Below are 18619 nucleotides of genomic sequence, written 5' to 3'. Positions count from 1 at the left end.
TATACAGTCCTAGAATTCCATGCGATTTGAACAACCTGTAACCCATTCATATGCACAGATAGTAGGAATAACCAGGAAAAAAACCCTCCTTACAAGGGATGATCATATGCCATATAATTGGATCGACAAGTGAAAGATATCATTTCTGAAGGGGCATAGATATGAGAACTGATTCCCCCAATGATGAGATCTCCTTCTTGATAATATTTGTGAAGACTTGTGAGGGACTCGCTGATGATGCATTGGGCATCGTGAGCCTGGCACATCAGAGGATTCGGCAGCAGCAGCAGAACCAACAGCGCCAGTGATACCATCTTGCCGCTGGACAATCACAACAAATGTTTCTCTCTTCTCACATTCATGTTAGAGGAATTCTAATTTTAAAAAATATGACTTGCACCATCTCCTTAATGTGATTTCACACATCACAGATGAGCTGGAGAGAAGCTTGCCTGTCCCTTTTTTCCCCTAATGATCACTGAAATGTTTTAAGGATTCTACTCACAGTAATCACAAGTGTCAATAATTACAGAGGAGATAATCACACTTTTCCCAAGTTGTCTGTAGAACAGCTGGGGAAAAAACAAGTTTGTCAAATTTCAGCAAAACCTTCTTCTGCTGTTTAATATTCTTATTACAGATGCATCTTTGTTCTGCGACTCAGCTATTATTTTCTATTTTTCCATTTATTTTTAGTTATTGTCCATAAAGGTCTTCATCCTGATTGTAAGCGAGGTTTCTTCAATCTTCTTCTGTATCCAGGTGTACAATGGCTCCCCAATGTTATTATGTGTTATAATATCAACACCTTTCAATAAACGGAAAGTTTGTCCATTTCAGCTGTCCCAAGTATTTTTTCAATCAGGTTTTCTTGTGTTGGGGTAACTGCCATTTTCCAGAGTCCCGCATATAAAATCCGAGCTGTTGTTATTATGTTCAAAATCAGATGGTTTTGGTTTTTGTTAACTGGGACCAGTATGTGGTTTAGTAGACAGAGTTCTGGTTTCAAGGGCAAGCAAATCTTAAATATCTGTTGGGTCATTCTGTGAACCATCTTCTTATAGGTGCTACTGGACGCTTGCTCTTTTTTAGTAACACTGACCTAGTTCACCACTCTGAGTGGGGCACCTGTCTATCTAAAGAGCACTAGATAAGTGTAGTAATTATAAAAACAGAGAATACAACTTCCTAGCCGTACATACACTTAATCAATTTTAAAGAATTGTAAGCATTTTTTTCCAAGAAGCCACAGCAACAGAACTTAGCAAATGCCAATCAGTTAAAATACACAAAGAACCCTGTGGAACTGTTCCCCACATTCGACAAGATCCTTTGGTTCTTTTTGGTGTAGCAGATGAGCATGGCTACTCTTCTGGAATCGATTTCTAAAACTGCTTTCCAAGGGTAGCGCCCAGTTAAACAATAACATTTGGGAAATGAATCATGGTAAAAAAGCAAACAACAAAATTTAAAATGGCTATTTATTTCTTCTCATTAGCTGGTCCTTTCTGTTCTTTACAGGCTTCAAGACAATTATATAGCATTCAGGAGGGGAGAATCCTGTTAACTCAGCACTAGTCGCTCAGATGGCCACCATATATTTTCCCTTTTTACTCCAATAATGGTAGGAGAAGCAAGAATGTAAGAAGCTGTCATGGAGGGAGAAAAAGAGAAACGCAAAGGGCAGGAGTGGCCGTTTGGGAAGGCTGGCCTGCTTCTCATTTTCATAGACTTCACAACCTACTCCTGTGTCCTAGCCCACAGATTGGGAAACATGGCTCTAGACCCTGGACTTTTCTGACCCAACTATCACCTAAGCACACAAATCTTCAAGATTTGATCTTTCTGTTTTTCATGAATTTTGACAACAGTGAGTGGGTGCCATTACAAAATAGCTGCCGTAGAGTGATGGGGGGCAATCACAAAATGTTTAGACATTGAAAGCTGTTGAGGAAAACAACTGTTCCTGAAGAGGTGCCCCCTGCAGAAACAAAGGCCACAGAAAGTCTTTTATAGCACCTTCACTTCCAAGGATGTAGACAAACCTGGGACTCCACATTACTGCTCTTTCCTTCTTATCAGCTGTTCCCTGTGGTTCAGCTCAGGCCTCAGAATAATAATGTAAATTTTGGGGGCAAAGATGCAACCTAGAAGTCCAGCACTGGAGGCCAAGATGGAGAAGATCTCCACGGCCACCATGTATTTCCCCTTGGTGCTCAAGTAGGTTGGAACAAAGGACAACCACACACTGCTGAAGACCAATAGACTGAAAGTGATAAATTTGGCTTCATTAAAACTATCAGGTAACTTCCTGGCCACGAAAGCCACCACGAAGCTAACAAAGGCCAGAAAGCCCATATAGCCAAGGGCACAGTAAAACATGGTGACAGACCCTACATTGCATTCCAGTACGACTATTGCGGCCTCTGAGCGCTCATCAGCATCAGGGAATGGGGGAGAACTTGCCAGCCACACACAGCAAATTGCCGCTTGGAAAAAGGAGCAGGAAATCACAATAGAGTTGCCCACTTTTTTCCCCACCCACTTCCTCATGCTGCTCCCTGGCTGGATGCTCAGAAAAGCCAGAACCACTGTGACCGTTTTTGCCAGCACACAAGAAATGGCAACCGAGAAGACCAGGCTAAAAAGGCTTTGTTGGAGGAGACACGACACCCGAACTGGCTGACCAATAAAAAGCAAAGCAGAAAGGAAGTCGAGGAGGAGGCAGATAAGGAGAGCGTAGGTGAGGTTCCTGTTGTTGGCTCTGACAATGGGGGTGTCGCGGTGCTTGATAAAGATTCCGAGCACCCAAACTGTGATGAAAGAAAAGAGAAGGACAAAAGTCACTAAAGTGACCCCCAATGGCTCTTCGTAAGACAAGAAATCGACGCCTTTGGGAACGCACTGGGACTGTCCCATGTTTGGATAGCGATCTTCTGTGCAAGTGATGCAGTCATCCAAGTCTGTAAAACAAGGGAGGAGGGAGAAGGAAGGACAGCTTCAGTGTTTCCTGTATCCCACAGCCGTTCTCGTACCTCATACTTGCAGTGGATCCTCCGGTAGGGATCACAGCGTCCGTATTTGACATTACAAGCCGTCTGTGCCTGCATGGCTCTGTAGGAGCTCAGCCGGGCAGTTCCATATGCAAGCAGGAGATGGCTTTATTTTACTTTCCTATTGAACTATTTCACTACTGTTGCAGATTGGATCAGGAGATTTTTTTCTTAAAAAGTGTCTCCATCTCCAATCATCAGATACAGGGTCTAATGAGAGAGGTTAAATTGAGAGAGAACAATTGGTCCAAGGTCATCCAGTACAGCAAGATTGTACTTGGCTACCAGTGCCCTATTCCACCATAGAAATGGATCCTGAGGCCCAATCTTCCGGAGACATTGACCGTCTTTAGTGGACGGGAAGAAGAAGGACCCCTGCAAATGCTGTGGGGTTTGCTTTAAAAAATGCCCCACAGCCCGTCCCCATAATTTCCCCCATAGGCCAAATGAATTAGGGATTCTTTAATTTTACTAAATCAGAGTAAAGAATCAGACCCAGATATTAGGGATAACAAATGTGTATGGTATTCCTGATACCTGCATCCTGATTATTCGGCCAACCCTCCTGCAGCCTAGCTGCTTAGGGAGGTGGCCGTCGGTTGCCCTCCTGGATGGAGGAAGGGCAGACCAGCCTTTCCCGGGCATCCGGGTCTTAGCTGGGTGGGCGGAGCTAGAAGCCTCTTTCTGGAGGCTCCGCTCACCCAGCCGCAGTCTTGCTGAACGCTCGGAAGGAGAGGACGTGTTTTTTCTCCTCCCGAGCGTTGAGTGAGGCAGAGGCTGCTTTGGCGGCGGCGGCGGCGGCTCCTGCGGCGGCGGGCCTTGCTGAGACGGCAAGGGCAGCGGCGGGCTGTTCGGCGGCGGCGGCGGCGGCAGCAGCGACTCTTGCCGCGGCGGGCCTCGAGAAGGCTGCGAGGACAGCGGCAGGCCGTTCGGCGGCGGCGGCGGCGGGGGCTTCGGCGGCGGCAGCTTGCCTCTCGGCAGTGGCTGCAGCCCGGGCCTTTTGCGCCTTTCTATTCGGGCGAGGTTTCGCCGCTGATTAGGGCGGCCCGGCTCGGTGGGCCTCGGGCCGCGGACGCGGCGTCCTTTTGGGCGCCAGGGCGGTGGCCTCCACCCCGTCAGGGCAGCTGCATTGGGGCCGCGGTATTGGGGGCCATTTTGCATTGGGCCCAGTGGTCCGAACCCCCCCCCCCGCGCTAAAGGAACTGGGTGCCTGGTGGGCGGCTGAGATCCAAGGGGCCTGGCCATATAGTGGTCGGGACTTTAGGCCCTGAGCCTCGCTGTTTTGCCCCCCCCCTTTTTCCCACCCATTCAACGTTCCTAGGTTTTGGCTGGGGGCTGGGAGCCCTGGTCTTTTTTGTCTTTCAGGCGGGGGGAATTTTTGCCTCCCCCCCCCCTTGGTCGAGTGGCGGCCATTTTGTGTTGTGATCGGCGGCCATTTTGCGGATCCCTGGCTGGGGTGGTGGCCTATCTGTTCTGGGAACTGTTTTGGTGCGCTTACTGGGGTTTGGCATTTGTGCTGGTATTATGCCCCCTAAAAAGGGTGGTGGCCCTCCTAAGGGCAAGCAACCTGCCAAACGGGCACCTGCTAAGCGAGCTGCTCCGGCAGCTAGCTCTTCTGAGGATGAGGGGGAGCTGGTTAATCAGCAGAACATTTTAGAGCGTTTGGCAGCTCTGGAACGGAGTAAAGGTGTACCTTCGGCGGCTGCGCCTGGTAAGGGTAGGGCTCGGCCCATCAGAGGGGCGTCTAGAGATGCCACGAATAGGGAGATTCTCAGGCGTCTTTCTGTTTTGGAAGGTGTTGCAGGTCCTGCAGCAGGTAGTTCCAGTGGTGCTCAGCCAGCAGCGGAGGTGGAACCGGAGTTGGACGTCGAGCAAGAGGTGGTCTTGGACCCTGAGCCAGTGGCAGTGGCAGTGGATCCTGTGGAGCCTGTGGGTAAGCAACCTACACCTCAATATGGACTGTCATGGCCATGGGGGCCCTTTGGGCAGCCTCCTACACAGGGTTCTTCAGGTGCGCCCTTTGGGGCGGTGCAGCAGCTTCAGTCTGCTTGGCCTGTTCCTGGCCAGCATCCATGGCAACCTCAGGCCGTGGGGTCGGCTGGGGCTCACCAGGCAGCACCAGCTCAGCCCTCGTGGGTAGGATTTGATGCCCCATGGGGACAGGGGCAGGCTGGGATGTGGCCTGGCGGTGCTGGTGGGCTTTGGGGTTATTACCCCTACTCAACTCTGGCCTACGGACAGGTGCCTTTCAGTGCCCTCCCCTTTGGAGACACGGCACTTCCCCTTGGCGATCATTTAACTCAGGCCACCCGCGATAAGATTCTAAAAGGGGAATATGTTGATCTCTTTACCCTTCTTTTTCGTGAATTGGAAAAAAAGGATAAAGATGAGTTGGATGACAGGGATAAAGAGCGTCTTAAGCGACGCCGTGTTGATCGGACCTGGGCTAACTGGCTGCCAGGTTTTTTGATATATGCAGGGGTGTTGGTTAGGGCTCAGCCTCATAGGGCTGCATCATTGCTGCAGTACCTTGACATCATTTATAAGGGCTATACTGGCTTCTCTGGTGCTGCTTGGATGCAGTACGATGAGGAGTTCAGGATGAGGGCTGCCCTTACTCCTAATCTTCCTTGGGATCGGATTCACCAACAGCTTTGGCTGCAGGTGATGTCGCCAGCGAAGCCCAGTGTGGGGGACCGCTCTGATAGCGGCCATCTGGTGCAGCGTTCCACTACGGCCTCTGCAACCGCCACTACCCGCGCTACGGCGGGGCAGCAGGTTCAACCCCGGCTGCTTTGCTGGGAGTTTGCGTTTAAGGGACAGTGCGGCCGTAAACCTTGTAGGTTCCGGCACGAGTGCCCTTCCTGTGCTGGGTATCACTCGTACAATTCCTGCCCCAAACTTAGACAGGGAGGTGGGGGTAGGAAGCCCGGAGGCGGGGGTGCTCCCAGTCAGCAGCCTTCTGGTAAAGGGTCCCAGCCCGGTAAGGCTGAAGGTCCTTGAGCGGCTGCTACACAATTACCCCAGGAGGCAGGATGCCCTCTTTCTGTTTAGAGGTTTCAGTTTGGGTTTTAGGATCCCAGTTCGGGGTCCACGTTCCTCGTTTATGTCGAATAATTTGCGTTCTGTCCAGGGTATGGAGGAGGTAGTTAGATGTAAGATAGCCAAGGAGTGTTCTGAGGGCCGGGTTTTGGGTCCTTTTGACTCACCCCCGGTTCCCAATCTCCGGGTGTCCCCATTGGGTGTAGTGCCCAAAAAGGCTGCAGGTGAGTTCCGCCTGATACATCACCTTTCGTTTCCCAAAGGTGAGTCGGTAAACGATGCCATCCCGGAGCATTTGTGCTCGGTAAGGTATACATCGTTTGACCAGGCTGTTAGGGTGGTGCGTCGCTGTGGGAGGGGAGCAGAATTGGCGAAATGCGATATTAAGTCGGCATTTCGTTTGCTCCCTGTCCATCCCGATGACTTTGAACTCTTGGGGTTTTCTTTTGAAGGGAAGTTTTACATGGACCGGGCTCTTCCCATGGGCTGCTCTGTTTCTTGTGCGGCATTCGAACGTTTCAGCTCATTTTTAGAATGGGAATTGCAGCGTAGGGCGCGTACCCGTGACTCCGTTCATTATTTGGATGATTTTTTGTTCGTTGGGATGGCGGGGTCAGGACAGTGTGCTCACCTGTTGAATACCTTTACCCATTTGGCTGATGAGCTGGGCGTTCCTTTGGCGCATGAGAAAACAGAGGGGCCTTCTCAAGTGTTGATGTTTCTGGGTATAGAGCTGGATACAGTCGAGCAGTGCTTTCGACTTCCCTTTGAGAAGGTCGCTGACCTTAGGGGCAGGCTCCTGGATTTCAAATCCAAACGGAAGGTGTCACTCTTGGAGTTGCAGCAGCTGGTAGGTCACCTGAATTTTGCCTGTAAGGCTATTGCCCCTGGTAGGGCCTTTCTGAGGAGGTTTTGTGATGCCATGTCATCACTTCGGGCTCCCCATCATCACCTTAAGGTTACTAGGGGGATGCGTGAGGATTTGGACGTTTGGTCTGACTTCCTCAGGGATTTCAATGGGGTTACCTTTTGGAGGGATGACCTGCTGCTCGAGGCCGAGCTGCAGGTAACATCTGATGCATCTGGCTCTTTGGGCTTCGGTGTTTATTTCCGAAGGCATTGGTGCGCAGATCAATGGCCACCTGACTGGCATGCCTGTGGCTTGGACAAGGACCTGACCTTTTTGGAGTTTTTTCCCATTCTGGTGGCTGTCCACCTGTGGGGACAGGAATTGGCTAACCATGTTGTCCACTTCTGGTGTGACAACCTGGCGGTGGTTCACGTAGTCAACTCCTTGACTTCGAAATCTTGCCGGGTCATGAGGCTGGTTAGAGCCTTTACGTTGTTGTGTCTCCGGTGGAACATTTTGTTTAAGGCCAAGCACGTTCCTGGGGTGAGTAATGGTGTGGCAGACGCTTTGTCTCGCCAACAGATGGAGCGGTTTTGGCAGCTTGCCCCGGAGGCCGACAAGGTGCCTGCTCAGATGCCCCCGGAGTTATGGCAGCTTGGGAGACCGAGGTATCCAGGGCCGTAAGGCTGGCATTGGCTCCCAGTACTCAGCGTGCCTACGACAGAGCGGTAGGCCAATTTGGTGGGTTTAGGAAGGATGTGGGTTTGCATCAGCTGTGGCCTATTCCTGTGGAGCATTTGCTGCAATTTTGCGTGCACCAGAAGAGCCGAGGGTTAGCGGTTAAGTCTATTCGCGGCCAGTTGGCGGCTTTGGCGTTTATAAGCAAGGCACGGGGGTTTTCTGAGGCCACGGGAGACTTCCGTGTGCGCAAAATGCTGGAGGGCTGGTCACGTGAAGCTGTGGTGCGGGCTGACCCTAGGGAGCCTATCTCTCCTGCACTCCTGAAGGGGCTTATCAAGGCCTGGGGGGACATTTGCACCTCCGGCTTTGAGGCTAAGCTCTTTCATGCAGCTGCTTTGGTAGCATTTTTTGGTGCAATGAGAGTTAGTGAGCTGGTGGTGCAGTCGAAGACGGATACATCTGGCCGGGCCTTGATGGCCCAGGATGTACAGTTTAGGGGGGATGGTGTTGCCCTCACTATTCGTAGGTCTAAGACTGATCAGAAACAAAAAGGGGCTGTGGTTAGCCTTGGAAGCTGTGCGGACCCGGGTTTGTGTCCAGTAAGGGCTCTGCGAAGGTTCTTGAGGGTGCGGGGGTACCAGCTGCGGGGTTTTGTTTCAACATGAGGATGGTTTACCACTGACGCGCTACCAGTTTTGGGCAGTGACTCAAAAGGCACTGGCCAAATTGGGGTTAGCTGGTGTCAAATTCGGCACCCATTCTTTCAGGATTGGGGCTGCCTCTACGGCAGCAGCCATGGGGTATTCTGCACAGGCCATTCAGGGTGTTGGCAGGTGGAGGTCATCTGCCTACCAATCGTATGTTCGCCCTCTTAACCGGTTTTAAGGGTTTTACTAATGATGTTTTCTTAGGTGCTGTGTCCTGCTTGGAGAAACGTCGGATTTTGATCTGCGGGCACAGTATGGTGTTTTGGGCCGCTCATCAAGCTAGGAGGACACGAGTCGGGTCCCAGCTTGGTTTGTCTGAATGGGCTACGGTGGAGTGGCTGGGTCGTCGCGGCCTTCGGTGGCCCGGTTTGTTGCCACTCTTATTTAGGGAACGGCGGGGCCCTGCACCCCATATATTAGTCATTCATTTAGGTGGGAATGACCTGGGGTTTATTCATGGCAGGGCTCTCTCCCTGCAAGCGAAGTGGGATTTGCAGGAGATACTCCGACATTGGCCGGGAGTGCTGGTCATGTGGTCCGCCATGTTGCCTCGAAGGGTTTGGCGTGAGGCGTTAAATCGCCCAGCCATTGAGCGGGCTCGCATGAAGGCCAATAGGGCCATCCAGAAAGCTCTGGCTGAGGGTTTGGGGGTGTATTTGCCACACCCCAGGATCAGGGCCGAATTTGCCGACCTCTATCGGGGTGACGGGGTACACCTGTCGGAAGCAGGCAATGAGATATTCCTCAGCGACTTGCAGCTAGGGCTTAGGTTGGCGCTAGGCCATTAGTGGGGCGCTCGGGCCTAAGCAGAGGCTTGGCTCTTGCGTTGGCGGGATGGAGTTTGGTTAGAAATAGCGGGCCGGTGAGCACCCTTGGCGTTTCCCTATTGGTAGGGAGGAAGGGTCTGCTAGGAGCGGCTGGTACTGCTTGTGACGGCTGCCAGCGCGCGTGGGCAGACTGCTTGGGGGAACCCCACGTGCAAGTCCTTACCTCACTGCTGTACGGCTGAGGATTAGGAGCTTGAAAGGGGGGAACCCATTTGCCTGGCTGGCCGGGTCTCCCAGCCATCCGCATGGAGGGCTCGCACCCGGGGCTTCGGGGCTCGCCCAGACAGGTCAAGGCGGAGGTCTAGGTAGGACCCCGTGGCTTGACCTGTACCGCTTTACCCTAGCTGCAGTTATGGTTATTGTTGTCGTTGAGGTTATTTAATAAAAGTGGCCCTTAGATCCAACACCTGTGTCTGTCTTCATTCCGACTGGGGGGGCAAAACCATTTTTTGCTGCACATTCCTAGTTAAAAATATATTTTGATAATGATCTGTGACAGTACAAACCCAAGATATTTTTCGTGCCCCATCACCAGCCATTCAGAAGCCATCAGCGTATTCTAAAAATTAGGATTCTTTTTGCCCTAAATTACTTCATGATATTCATTTATAATCTTTCCTTTCTCTCCAAATGGGGACCCAAAGCAGGCTACGTTGTTCTATTCTCTTCTTTTCATCCCCACAACAATCTAGAGAGGCACATATCTGGCTGAGAACGTGTGACTGGCCCAAGGTCACCCAACAAACTTCCATGGCAGAGTTGGGACTGGAACCTGGGTCTTCCAAATTCTGCTCCAGCAGACTAACCACTGCACCACACCAGCTCTCTCTTAAGGCGCAACTCCGTTTACGAATCCACTGCAAATATTCTTACCCTGCTTCTCTGAAATCTTCCCTTCCGGACACGGAACGCAGTCGTAGCAACAGAATGGCTCCCCCTCCTTCATTTTCTTCCTCTGACCTGGATGGCAACTTTCACTGCAGACAGAAAGGGGTGGTGTCTAATGTACAAATAAGTCAGGAAAACGACCCGTCAGTAATAGATGTAAAATGACATTTTGTTTGTTTCTTCACATTATTATGCATCGATAGCTCAAGATTATCGCTTCTCGTGTGCAGTGAGTAGTGCCTTTGATACATTCACCACAGAGTGCACTATGTTTAATTACTTCTCCAGAGCTCTTTCAGCTCATGAAAATTATTCATCTTTGGTATAGTTCCATCTTGAGTGGGCCAGGATCACCTATTCTGGCGTTCAAAAGTCCTGGAGATTGGAAGGTGGTGCCTAGGGAGGGTAGAGTGAGGGGAAAGAACTCATGGGGTACATTAGGCCATACAGTCCGCCTTCTGAAGCTGGCCTTTCCTAAAAGGGAACTGATCTCTATAGTCTGCAGACCAGTTGTATATAAGCAATTAAACAAGTCCTTTCTTTGTACTGCAGGTGGTGTAGCTGCAGAAAGCTTCTCGAAAGAAGTCCAGAAGTTCAACAGGGAAGTATTCCAATCATACAAATAACTGAATAATGCTTATTCCTTTTTTCTTTTTTAGGTGGAGCTATGAAGATGGGGTACGGAGGACCTAAAAGGATCCCCTTGCCCAACAAGAGGCCGCTAACAGATTACTCCTGTTTCATGTATGCAACACTTCATCAGGGGCCAGAAAGGAATTGTTTGTTTGTATATGAGAGTATGCTTTTTGTATTCAGTCGACACCAATGTAAATTTGTACTTAATTATTGTTTATAGAGATATATATTTTACATATTTATTAAGCACTAGTCACTTTTTACCTTTAAATATTTTACAAAATTATATATTTATAAAACTAAATAGTGTATGTTTATTGTGTTTCAGTGTGGTATTTATTTAAGTTGTTTGGCTTTGATTCTGGAGGTGCCTCTTGTTTTGTCATCAAGTACCCTCCTGGAGGTTGGCAACCCTATTTAAAGAGGTGACATATTTGAATATTCTTCCCTTTCCCAAAAAACCCCCCAAATCCACATATAGAAAAGTATCATATCAGAGAGAGGTCATGATCACTTTTCTGTTCAGATCACAATTTGTTCATATAATGTGAGCAGCACTGTACTTTTTTTTTTTAAAAGGACTTTTAATGGGCTCCGCTAGCTTTTCCTCTGTCTCACCCAATTCTTACTACAGCACCCAGCCACGAGTCCCAAGATCTCCAGCATAAGATTTGGGAAAGAGGCCATGCAGAAAGCAAGATTCAGGTCCAGTAGCGCCTAGGTTTCCAGGCAATGAGCTTTCGAGAGGCAGAGCTCCCTTCGTCAGATAAGAGAGCAGATGTGGAAAAAGAGGATGGAGAGTTTAATCCTTTTCCTCCTTGCTATAAATTAAGCCACAGGGGCGATTCTTTCTGTCCTGTGGTTTCAAAGGAGCATTTGCACTCAACATTGCTAATTTGAAAAAGCAGTGGAGGCGTACAGTGCATTTTAGCATAACATGTTTGTTACCTGCTTAAACCCACTGTTCCATGTGATGCCTTCTTCATTAATGGACAACTCTTGGACTGCAGGAGCTTCTGGGTGAAACTCTCCAATGTTCACTTTAAGAAAAGACTGATTTGGGAAAGCGAGCCAGTTTATAAGATCATACCCAGTTACCAATTTGCCATTGGTATCAAATGCAATTTTGTCCCCAGCACTGTTATTAAATGAGATCCTTCTCAGAAAGTGGTGAAGCTAGATTGAAAAGGGAAACACAAATGCAGATGAAGTATTCTTTGGGAAGTCAGGGCCATGCTGGTAATTACTTCTTAATAGAAAAATTTTTAAAGGAGCGCTATTAAGCGGCATGTGCCTGATACATTTATGTTTGTTCCATTTTATTCTTTATTATATGATTTTGTTTTTGCTCTTTTTGTGTGTGTGTGTCGATTTCAAGAAGAAACAGGGGCTTCCAGACTTACCTTGGTGCTCAGGTTGTGGGCGATGTGGGGAAGGCAAGCAGGGAGAAGGCATGGCAGTCGCCATGTTGTGGAGGGGCTGGGAATGACCAGGGGCCAGGGGAGCACATCCCATGCAGGCTTCTGGTCTGGGAAACTGGCCCCCACACCTTGGCACTTGGCCCATGGCGGCATCCTGCCCAGCCCTCCTTTTCATCACAACTTTGGAGTGAATAGGCTGTGGATTGGGCAGTGGACAACAGGACCCTCAGGCTCAGTTGACCTATTATGGGGATCCCCATAAGGGGTCTGGGGAGTGAGGAATGACCAGCACATGCCCCGTCGGGGGCTGTCAGTCAACCTCACTCCCAGGTGGCAGGGGATGATTCACACGGGGTTTATGCCCACATGGCATCCCACTGACTGTCATCCCATAGTTCCCTTACTCAGCAGGGGTCTGAGGGGTGTGTGTGTGGGTCATCAGCTTGGCAGGCAGGTCAGCCGATGTTCAGATAGGTGCCCTATGCACACCTTTACTCCCTGAGCTATAAACTCAATTAAGTTGTGGCCTCTTTACCTCCAGCAATGTGTCCATGTGTTTTTTGTCACTGTGCCCCCTCCCTGCTCTCCTCCCCAACTCAGCACTCGCCTGCAAATACATTTCCCAGCTGTAACTTTTTATTGCCCTCCAAAGTGGGAGGAAAAGTGCAGAGCATGCAGTGAGGAACTGTGGCGGGTTTTGCTGGAAAGAAATGAAGTCGATGAATTCCTGAATGGGTCTTTGGAGAGGAAGTTTGTTGTACCGTTTTCATTCTCCTTCATGCCCCAGATATATGCTTTTCTTTTGACATACGATATTTACCTGCCATGATGGCTGACTCAAGAGGTCACGTTTCTTTCTCTCCATCATTCTTCTGTGTCCGTAAAGGGAGGAATACATTGCTTCCAGAGCATGTGCCACAGCATAGACTGCATTGTAGATACTGTAGCTGTGGCCAGTCATACACATTTCAAAAACATCTCCGGGCAGGCTGTCCAGCTTCTCTTCCCCAGTGCAATTTTTATCAAATTCCTGCCCCAAGTGTGAACTGGAGAAATGACAGAGGAATGCCTGTTCCCAGAAGTCTCTGATGAAGCCATCTCCATGTGTCCAAAGAGGCTGTCTGCTCTGAAGAAATTGCTGGAACCCCGGTGGTTCATTTGTGTGAACGGTGAAGGAGATAGCACCGTGAAGGAACTCTATGCCCCAATTTCTTTGACTATAATAGGATGCATAATCCATATCAATTGTTATAATGTAAACTTTATCTTTAGGCATTGCGGTTGTGCCTCCTATCTCTGATAATATTATTGACCATCTCATATAAGAGAGAAACTCGGTATCGCCGAAAAGGACAACTGCATGGGCTTTGCTCTCTGTTAGAACATCAAACAGTCTCCATCTCTGGTCCATCATGTTAAAATAATATTCTGTTGTAGTGGGTGGGAGGAGTTTTTCTATGAAGGCCAAACAGACACCATTTTGAGAAAAGAGAGTAACGATGGCTTGCTGAACTCTTGCTCCATGTTCATCGTCCGCAGCAATGATCCCAATCCATGTCCACTTGAAATGCAGAATTAAGTGGAGGATTCCCTTATATTGCTGGGCTTCATGTGGGACCATCTGATAGACAGAAAGGCCTGATGATTTTCCATTTGTATCTGGAGTGGAGCCATAGGTGAGCTAAAGGAAGTCAGCATTAGGAGGGAAATGTAGCGACTGAGTTTAAAACGTTTTCAAAATATGTCTCTATATGTGAATGAATCCATCATCTGCAGAGAAGTGCATGCTATCCAGTTGGAGCACTTGAAAAAAATTAAAGTCAATTGTGACCTTTGCTTTCTGGTCATGGATGGATCTGAGTTTGGTTCTACAGAAGGCCGTAAAGGCTTCTGGGTAGAAGGAATCATGTTACTCGACCCAAAGGTTTGCTTAGGTCAGTTTTTCCTCACGTGGCCCTAAATGAAGCTAAATAAAGATAGAACATAGTAAAGGACAAGTGAAATTCTAAATACAGATCAAATGAGCCTTCGTAGCTTAAAACATAGCAATCTGGTTCCGAATATTAGATGAAGGGGGACTTGTTTTTCTTCAAAGGAAGGAAGTAGGATTTTGCAGTTGATGTATTAACTAGGTGAAGTAAGGCTTTGTAGACTATGATACATTTGCATAGAATGTGTAGGAGCAGGTAACTTGTTATAGTATAATCTTTCTGATTCTCTGACATAGCCCTAAACAGTATATAATCTGGGTCTGCAACCTAGCTATTTTGGGCGAGACTTGGAGGGCTTCTCCCGCTCTTAAAGCATTAAAAGCTTCCTTCCAGACTCAGTCTCTCTGTGCGTATTTGTGTCTCATACATATGGAGGTCCTTTGGGGCTCACATCATTTACAGAGAAGAAATAAAAATGATTTCTTTTGCTGGGAGTGTGCAAGGTGTGAAGGGGAACTAGATGGATACCTCTGATGAATGAAACTTCATGAAAATATTTGCAGTAATATGGGGTTCCCCAACATGATGACCTGGTGCTCTCTGACACTTCCTTACTTCCCACTAAGAGTTTTCAGAAAGTGAGTAAGGCCTGTTGGGGCTCATGCCCAGTAAGGTATCTGATTGGCTCTTGAAGATGTGAGTGGCTATGTAAATTAAAATAACATTGTTTCAGTAGCAGCTGCCACCACTATTCTCTGTAGTGGTTAAAAGCGGCAGGCATCTAATCTGGAGAACTGGGCCTCTAATCTGGAGAACTGGGTTTGATTCCCCACTCCTCCGCTTGAAGCCAGCTGGGTGACCTTGGGTCAGTCACAGTTCTCTCAAAGCATTCTCATCCCACCCATCTCACAGGGTGATGGTCACGAGGATAATAATAACACACTTTGTAAACTGCTCTGAGTGAGCATTCAGTTGTCCTGAAGGGTGGTATATAAATCAAATTTTAGTGTTATTATTATCATTACCCAGTGTATTTTTAAAATCACCCTTCTTCTCCCCTGCATCCAGTGTGTGTGGGGCTCCACTGCCTGCGGCAGCCATTTTTTGTCAGAATTCCCAAAGTGCTCAAAGGCTCAAAAAGTTTGGGGATCCCTTCTGTAATAAATGTGGTTCGCTGCTGCAGCAAAATAAAACAGGAGCTCAGTGACACCTTTAAAAAAACTATACGACTTGAGTCCAGTGTCACCTTAGAGACCAACAAGATTTGTAGGTATAAGCTGACTCCCCTAAGCTTATAAAATCTTGTTCGTCTCTAAAGTGGCACTGGACTCAAATATTTTGGAAACGTTTAGGGAATTTTATGTTTAGGAAATTGTGTTGTAAGGAAGAGCGTTCAATCAAGTAAGCATATGAAATGTAAAGCAGAAGTTCCTTCTGTGCTCTGGCATAGCCTATTCACACATATAATAGCTTATTCACATATTTTTGAACAGGTCCTAGAAACTAAATCTAAAGTAATTCAGTTGTAAACTAATATTTTTTTTTAAAAAAAGAACATGGGGCAAAAAAGGCTCTTTACTAATGGTTTGTCAGATGTGACCATTCCTGGGAAAGGTACACCAGATCAGAGTCACAGGTGGCTTGGCAACATCCCTATAGGGCTGCTGCAACGTGATGTATGTGGGTCAAAAGCTGCTTTATATCATCCAGACTGGTTCCTAGATTACCAAAGAATCTTGTTTCAGTCTCTGAAAACCCTGGACTGTCCGTGTCCAAAGTTCCCCTGCAGAGGCACTGCTACAGAAACAGGACACCTTCTGAGGTCCATCTGGTTGGCTCTCACTGTCGGCCCTAGATGCCTTTCTATGTTGTTATGAAATGCCTTGGCCAGTGTTCTTAAGGAAAGGCATCAGATGCATATTCTAAAGCCAATAAAAATATAAAGCATGGAAAGAGATATTGCATAATGTTTTGCATTTTAACATCATTGGATTCTCATTTGGATACATTTACCGAAAAGAGTCATGCCATTAAGGTATGGATACTTTAGAAAATGTGTTTCTCTTAGCTTGGAACTGCCATGAACTGATGACATCTGCTGTTCTATAGCAACGAAAACCCTTTGGTTACATTCCCTTCGTATTCTGCACACCCAGCTTACCTGTGGGAGGTTATAGATGGCTAACAGAGTTGTTATAGAGAGGGACGTTTCAGCTTCCAGTCCTCCAATGACTGCTAAGAGATTGTTTTGGAAGTCACACTTGTAGTTGGGGAGAACTCCATTCTTTGTAGAGAGAAGTTCTATTGTGGCACGATAGGTCATTCTTGCATTGAAGTAGCTGTTACAGACGTGGAAGCCCAAGGTGACATTTGGTAAGATCTGGAGGTTTTCATTGATTTCATTCACAGCGAAAGCCACAGCCAGGGCATGTTGATAGTGCTTAGTCCGTACACTAGGACAAGAGTCACGGAACAACTGAGCAAAATGGTTGTCACATTGTTGTACCTCATGCTTAATTGTTCATATCTTACTAGAAATATAGCTCCATCCCTTTTAAAATTCCATCCTCTTGAACCCCAGCGATATTTTTATGTATTTTAAGTTACTCTCTTATCTTTTAATATCCCACCAGTGAGTGAATACAGTGAGACTCTATAATGTAATTAAAATCTAATGCTCCACAGAAACTGGGGGGGGGGGGAGAGAATAAGCGTGGCCTCACAACCACCTCTCTGGAACTGCCAGTTGGTAATACCAAGGATTTCTATTCAGCCCAATGAACAATCTAAGAAGAACCTTGGCTCAAGCATGACATCCGATTCACCAAGATTCTGTGATCACCTGGCTGCACACAACGGCTCTCTTCTGCTAAATAATAAGCTGGCTATTTTAAAATAATGGAAGACTCTTCAATTAGTGCTTTCCATATGGGGTCACAGTGGACAATAGTCAGAATCCTCTTTTCCCCAAAGAAACACAGAACAGAAATGGGCTGACCAGTTAAGAGAGAAGGTAAAATTTAATCTATACAGTCCTAGAATTCCATGTGATTTGAACAACCTGTAACCCATTCATATGCACAGATGGTAGGAATAACCAGGAAAAAACCCTCCTTACAAGGGATGATCATATGCCATATAATTGGATCGACAAGTGAAAGATATCATTTCTGAAGGGGCATAGATATGAGAACTGATTCCCCCAATGATGAGATCTCCTTCTTGATAATATTTGTGAAGACTTGAGAGGGACTCGCTGATGATGCATTGGGCATCGTGAGCCTGGCACATCAGTGGATTCGGCAGCAGCAGCAGAACCCACAGAGCCAGTGATACCATCTTGCCGCTGGACAATCACAACAAATGTTTTTCTCTTCTCACTTTCATGTTAGAGGAATTCTAATTTTAAAAAATCTAACTTGCACCGTCTCCTTAATGTGATTTCACACATCATAGATGAGCTGAAGAGAGCCTTGCCTGTCCCTTCCCTGCCATCAACTCGGAATCTTTAGGACTGCATTTCTAGTATAATCCACAGATGCTATTATTTTTCCTAAGGACCACTGAAATGCTTTAAGGATTCTAATCACAGTAATCACAAGCGTGTCAATAATTACAGAGGAGATAATCACACTTTACCCAAGTTGTCTGTAGAACAGCTGGGGGGAAAACACGGTTGTCAAATTTCAGCAAAACCTTTTTCTGCTGTTTAATATTCTTATTACAGATGCATCTTTGTTCTGCGACTCAGCTATTATTTTCTATTTTTCCATTTATTTTTAGTTATTGTCCATAAAGGTCCATCTTGTTTGTAAGTTGGGTTTCCTCAATCTTCTTCTGTATCCAGGTGTCCAATGGCCCCCAAATGTCATTATGTGTTATAATTTCAACATCTTTCAATAAACTGGAAAGTCTGTCCATTTCAGCTGTCCCAAGTATTTTTTCAATCAGGTTTTCTTGTGTTGGGGTAACTGCCATTTTCCAGAGTCCCGCATATAAAATCCGAGCTGTTGTTATTATGTTCAAAATCAGATGGTTTTGGTTTTTGTTAACTGGGACCAGTATGTGGTTTATTAGACAGAGTTCTGGTTTCAAGGGCAAGCAAATCTTAAATATCTGTTGGGTCATTCTGTGAACCATCTTCTTATAGGTGCTACTGGACGCTTGCTCTTTTCTAGTAACACTGACCTAGTTCACCATTCTGTTTTTTTTTTTGAAAAAATTTTTATTGGGTTAGAATCCATTATTTTTACATTACATTCAATTTTCCCCAAATTTTTCATTCCTAACCCCCTCCCTTTCCCCCCCTTTTATTGACTTCCAACAGCTTTCCCACCCTTTGTCCCTTTTCCCTTACTTCTGTTAAATTCCTCTATCTAAAACAGATATACATTCTCTATTATATTAAGCAGTACATCCTTAACTACTTTTCTTGTTATATACCCAAACTGTAAGTCTTTGTTTCCATCTTAGATAAACAATTTATCCCATTTTCCAGTTTTAAATATTTCTATATACCATAAAAATCTTACATTTAAATCAAACAATTTGACTTATTCTCTATATATTCCTCATTCTATCTT

At 46.9% G+C, this 18619-nt stretch overlaps 1 protein-coding gene across 1 annotated transcript; it reads right to left on the bottom strand.

Moving 5' to 3' along the window:
- Positions 1–2058: 2058 nt before the first annotated feature.
- Positions 2059–12258, bottom strand: LOC129327957 (vomeronasal type-2 receptor 26-like). Its single transcript, XM_054976705.1, has 3 exons — positions 12088–12258; positions 10034–10160; positions 2059–2963 (listed from the first exon to the last, which is right to left on the bottom strand). The coding sequence occupies exons 1-3, from the start codon at positions 12256–12258 to the stop codon at positions 2059–2061; spliced, it is 1203 nt and encodes a 400-aa protein (XP_054832680.1).
- Between the last annotated feature and the right edge of the window lie 6361 nt (positions 12259–18619).

Source organism: Eublepharis macularius, chromosome 4, assembly GCF_028583425.1.
Source record: "Eublepharis macularius isolate TG4126 chromosome 4, MPM_Emac_v1.0, whole genome shotgun sequence".
NCBI classification, from domain to species: domain Eukaryota; kingdom Metazoa; phylum Chordata; class Lepidosauria; order Squamata; family Eublepharidae; genus Eublepharis; species Eublepharis macularius.
This window is presented reverse-complemented; position numbering and strand designations above follow the sequence as displayed.

Excerpts from the sequence above, each read along its gene's own strand:
- LOC129327957 (XM_054976705.1), bottom strand. The coding sequence starts at position 12,258 with ATGCCGCCATGGGCCAAGTGCCAAGGTGTGGGGGCCAGTTTCCCAGAC. Across the intron at positions 10,161-12,087 it reads CCCACAACCTGAGCACCAAG|ACACCACCCCTTTCTGTCTG; the intron begins GTAAGTCTGGAA and ends TTTGTACATTAG. Across the intron at positions 2,964-10,033 it reads GAAGATTTCAGAGAAGCAGG|ACTTGGATGACTGCATCACT; the intron begins GTAAGAATATTT and ends CTTGTTTTACAG.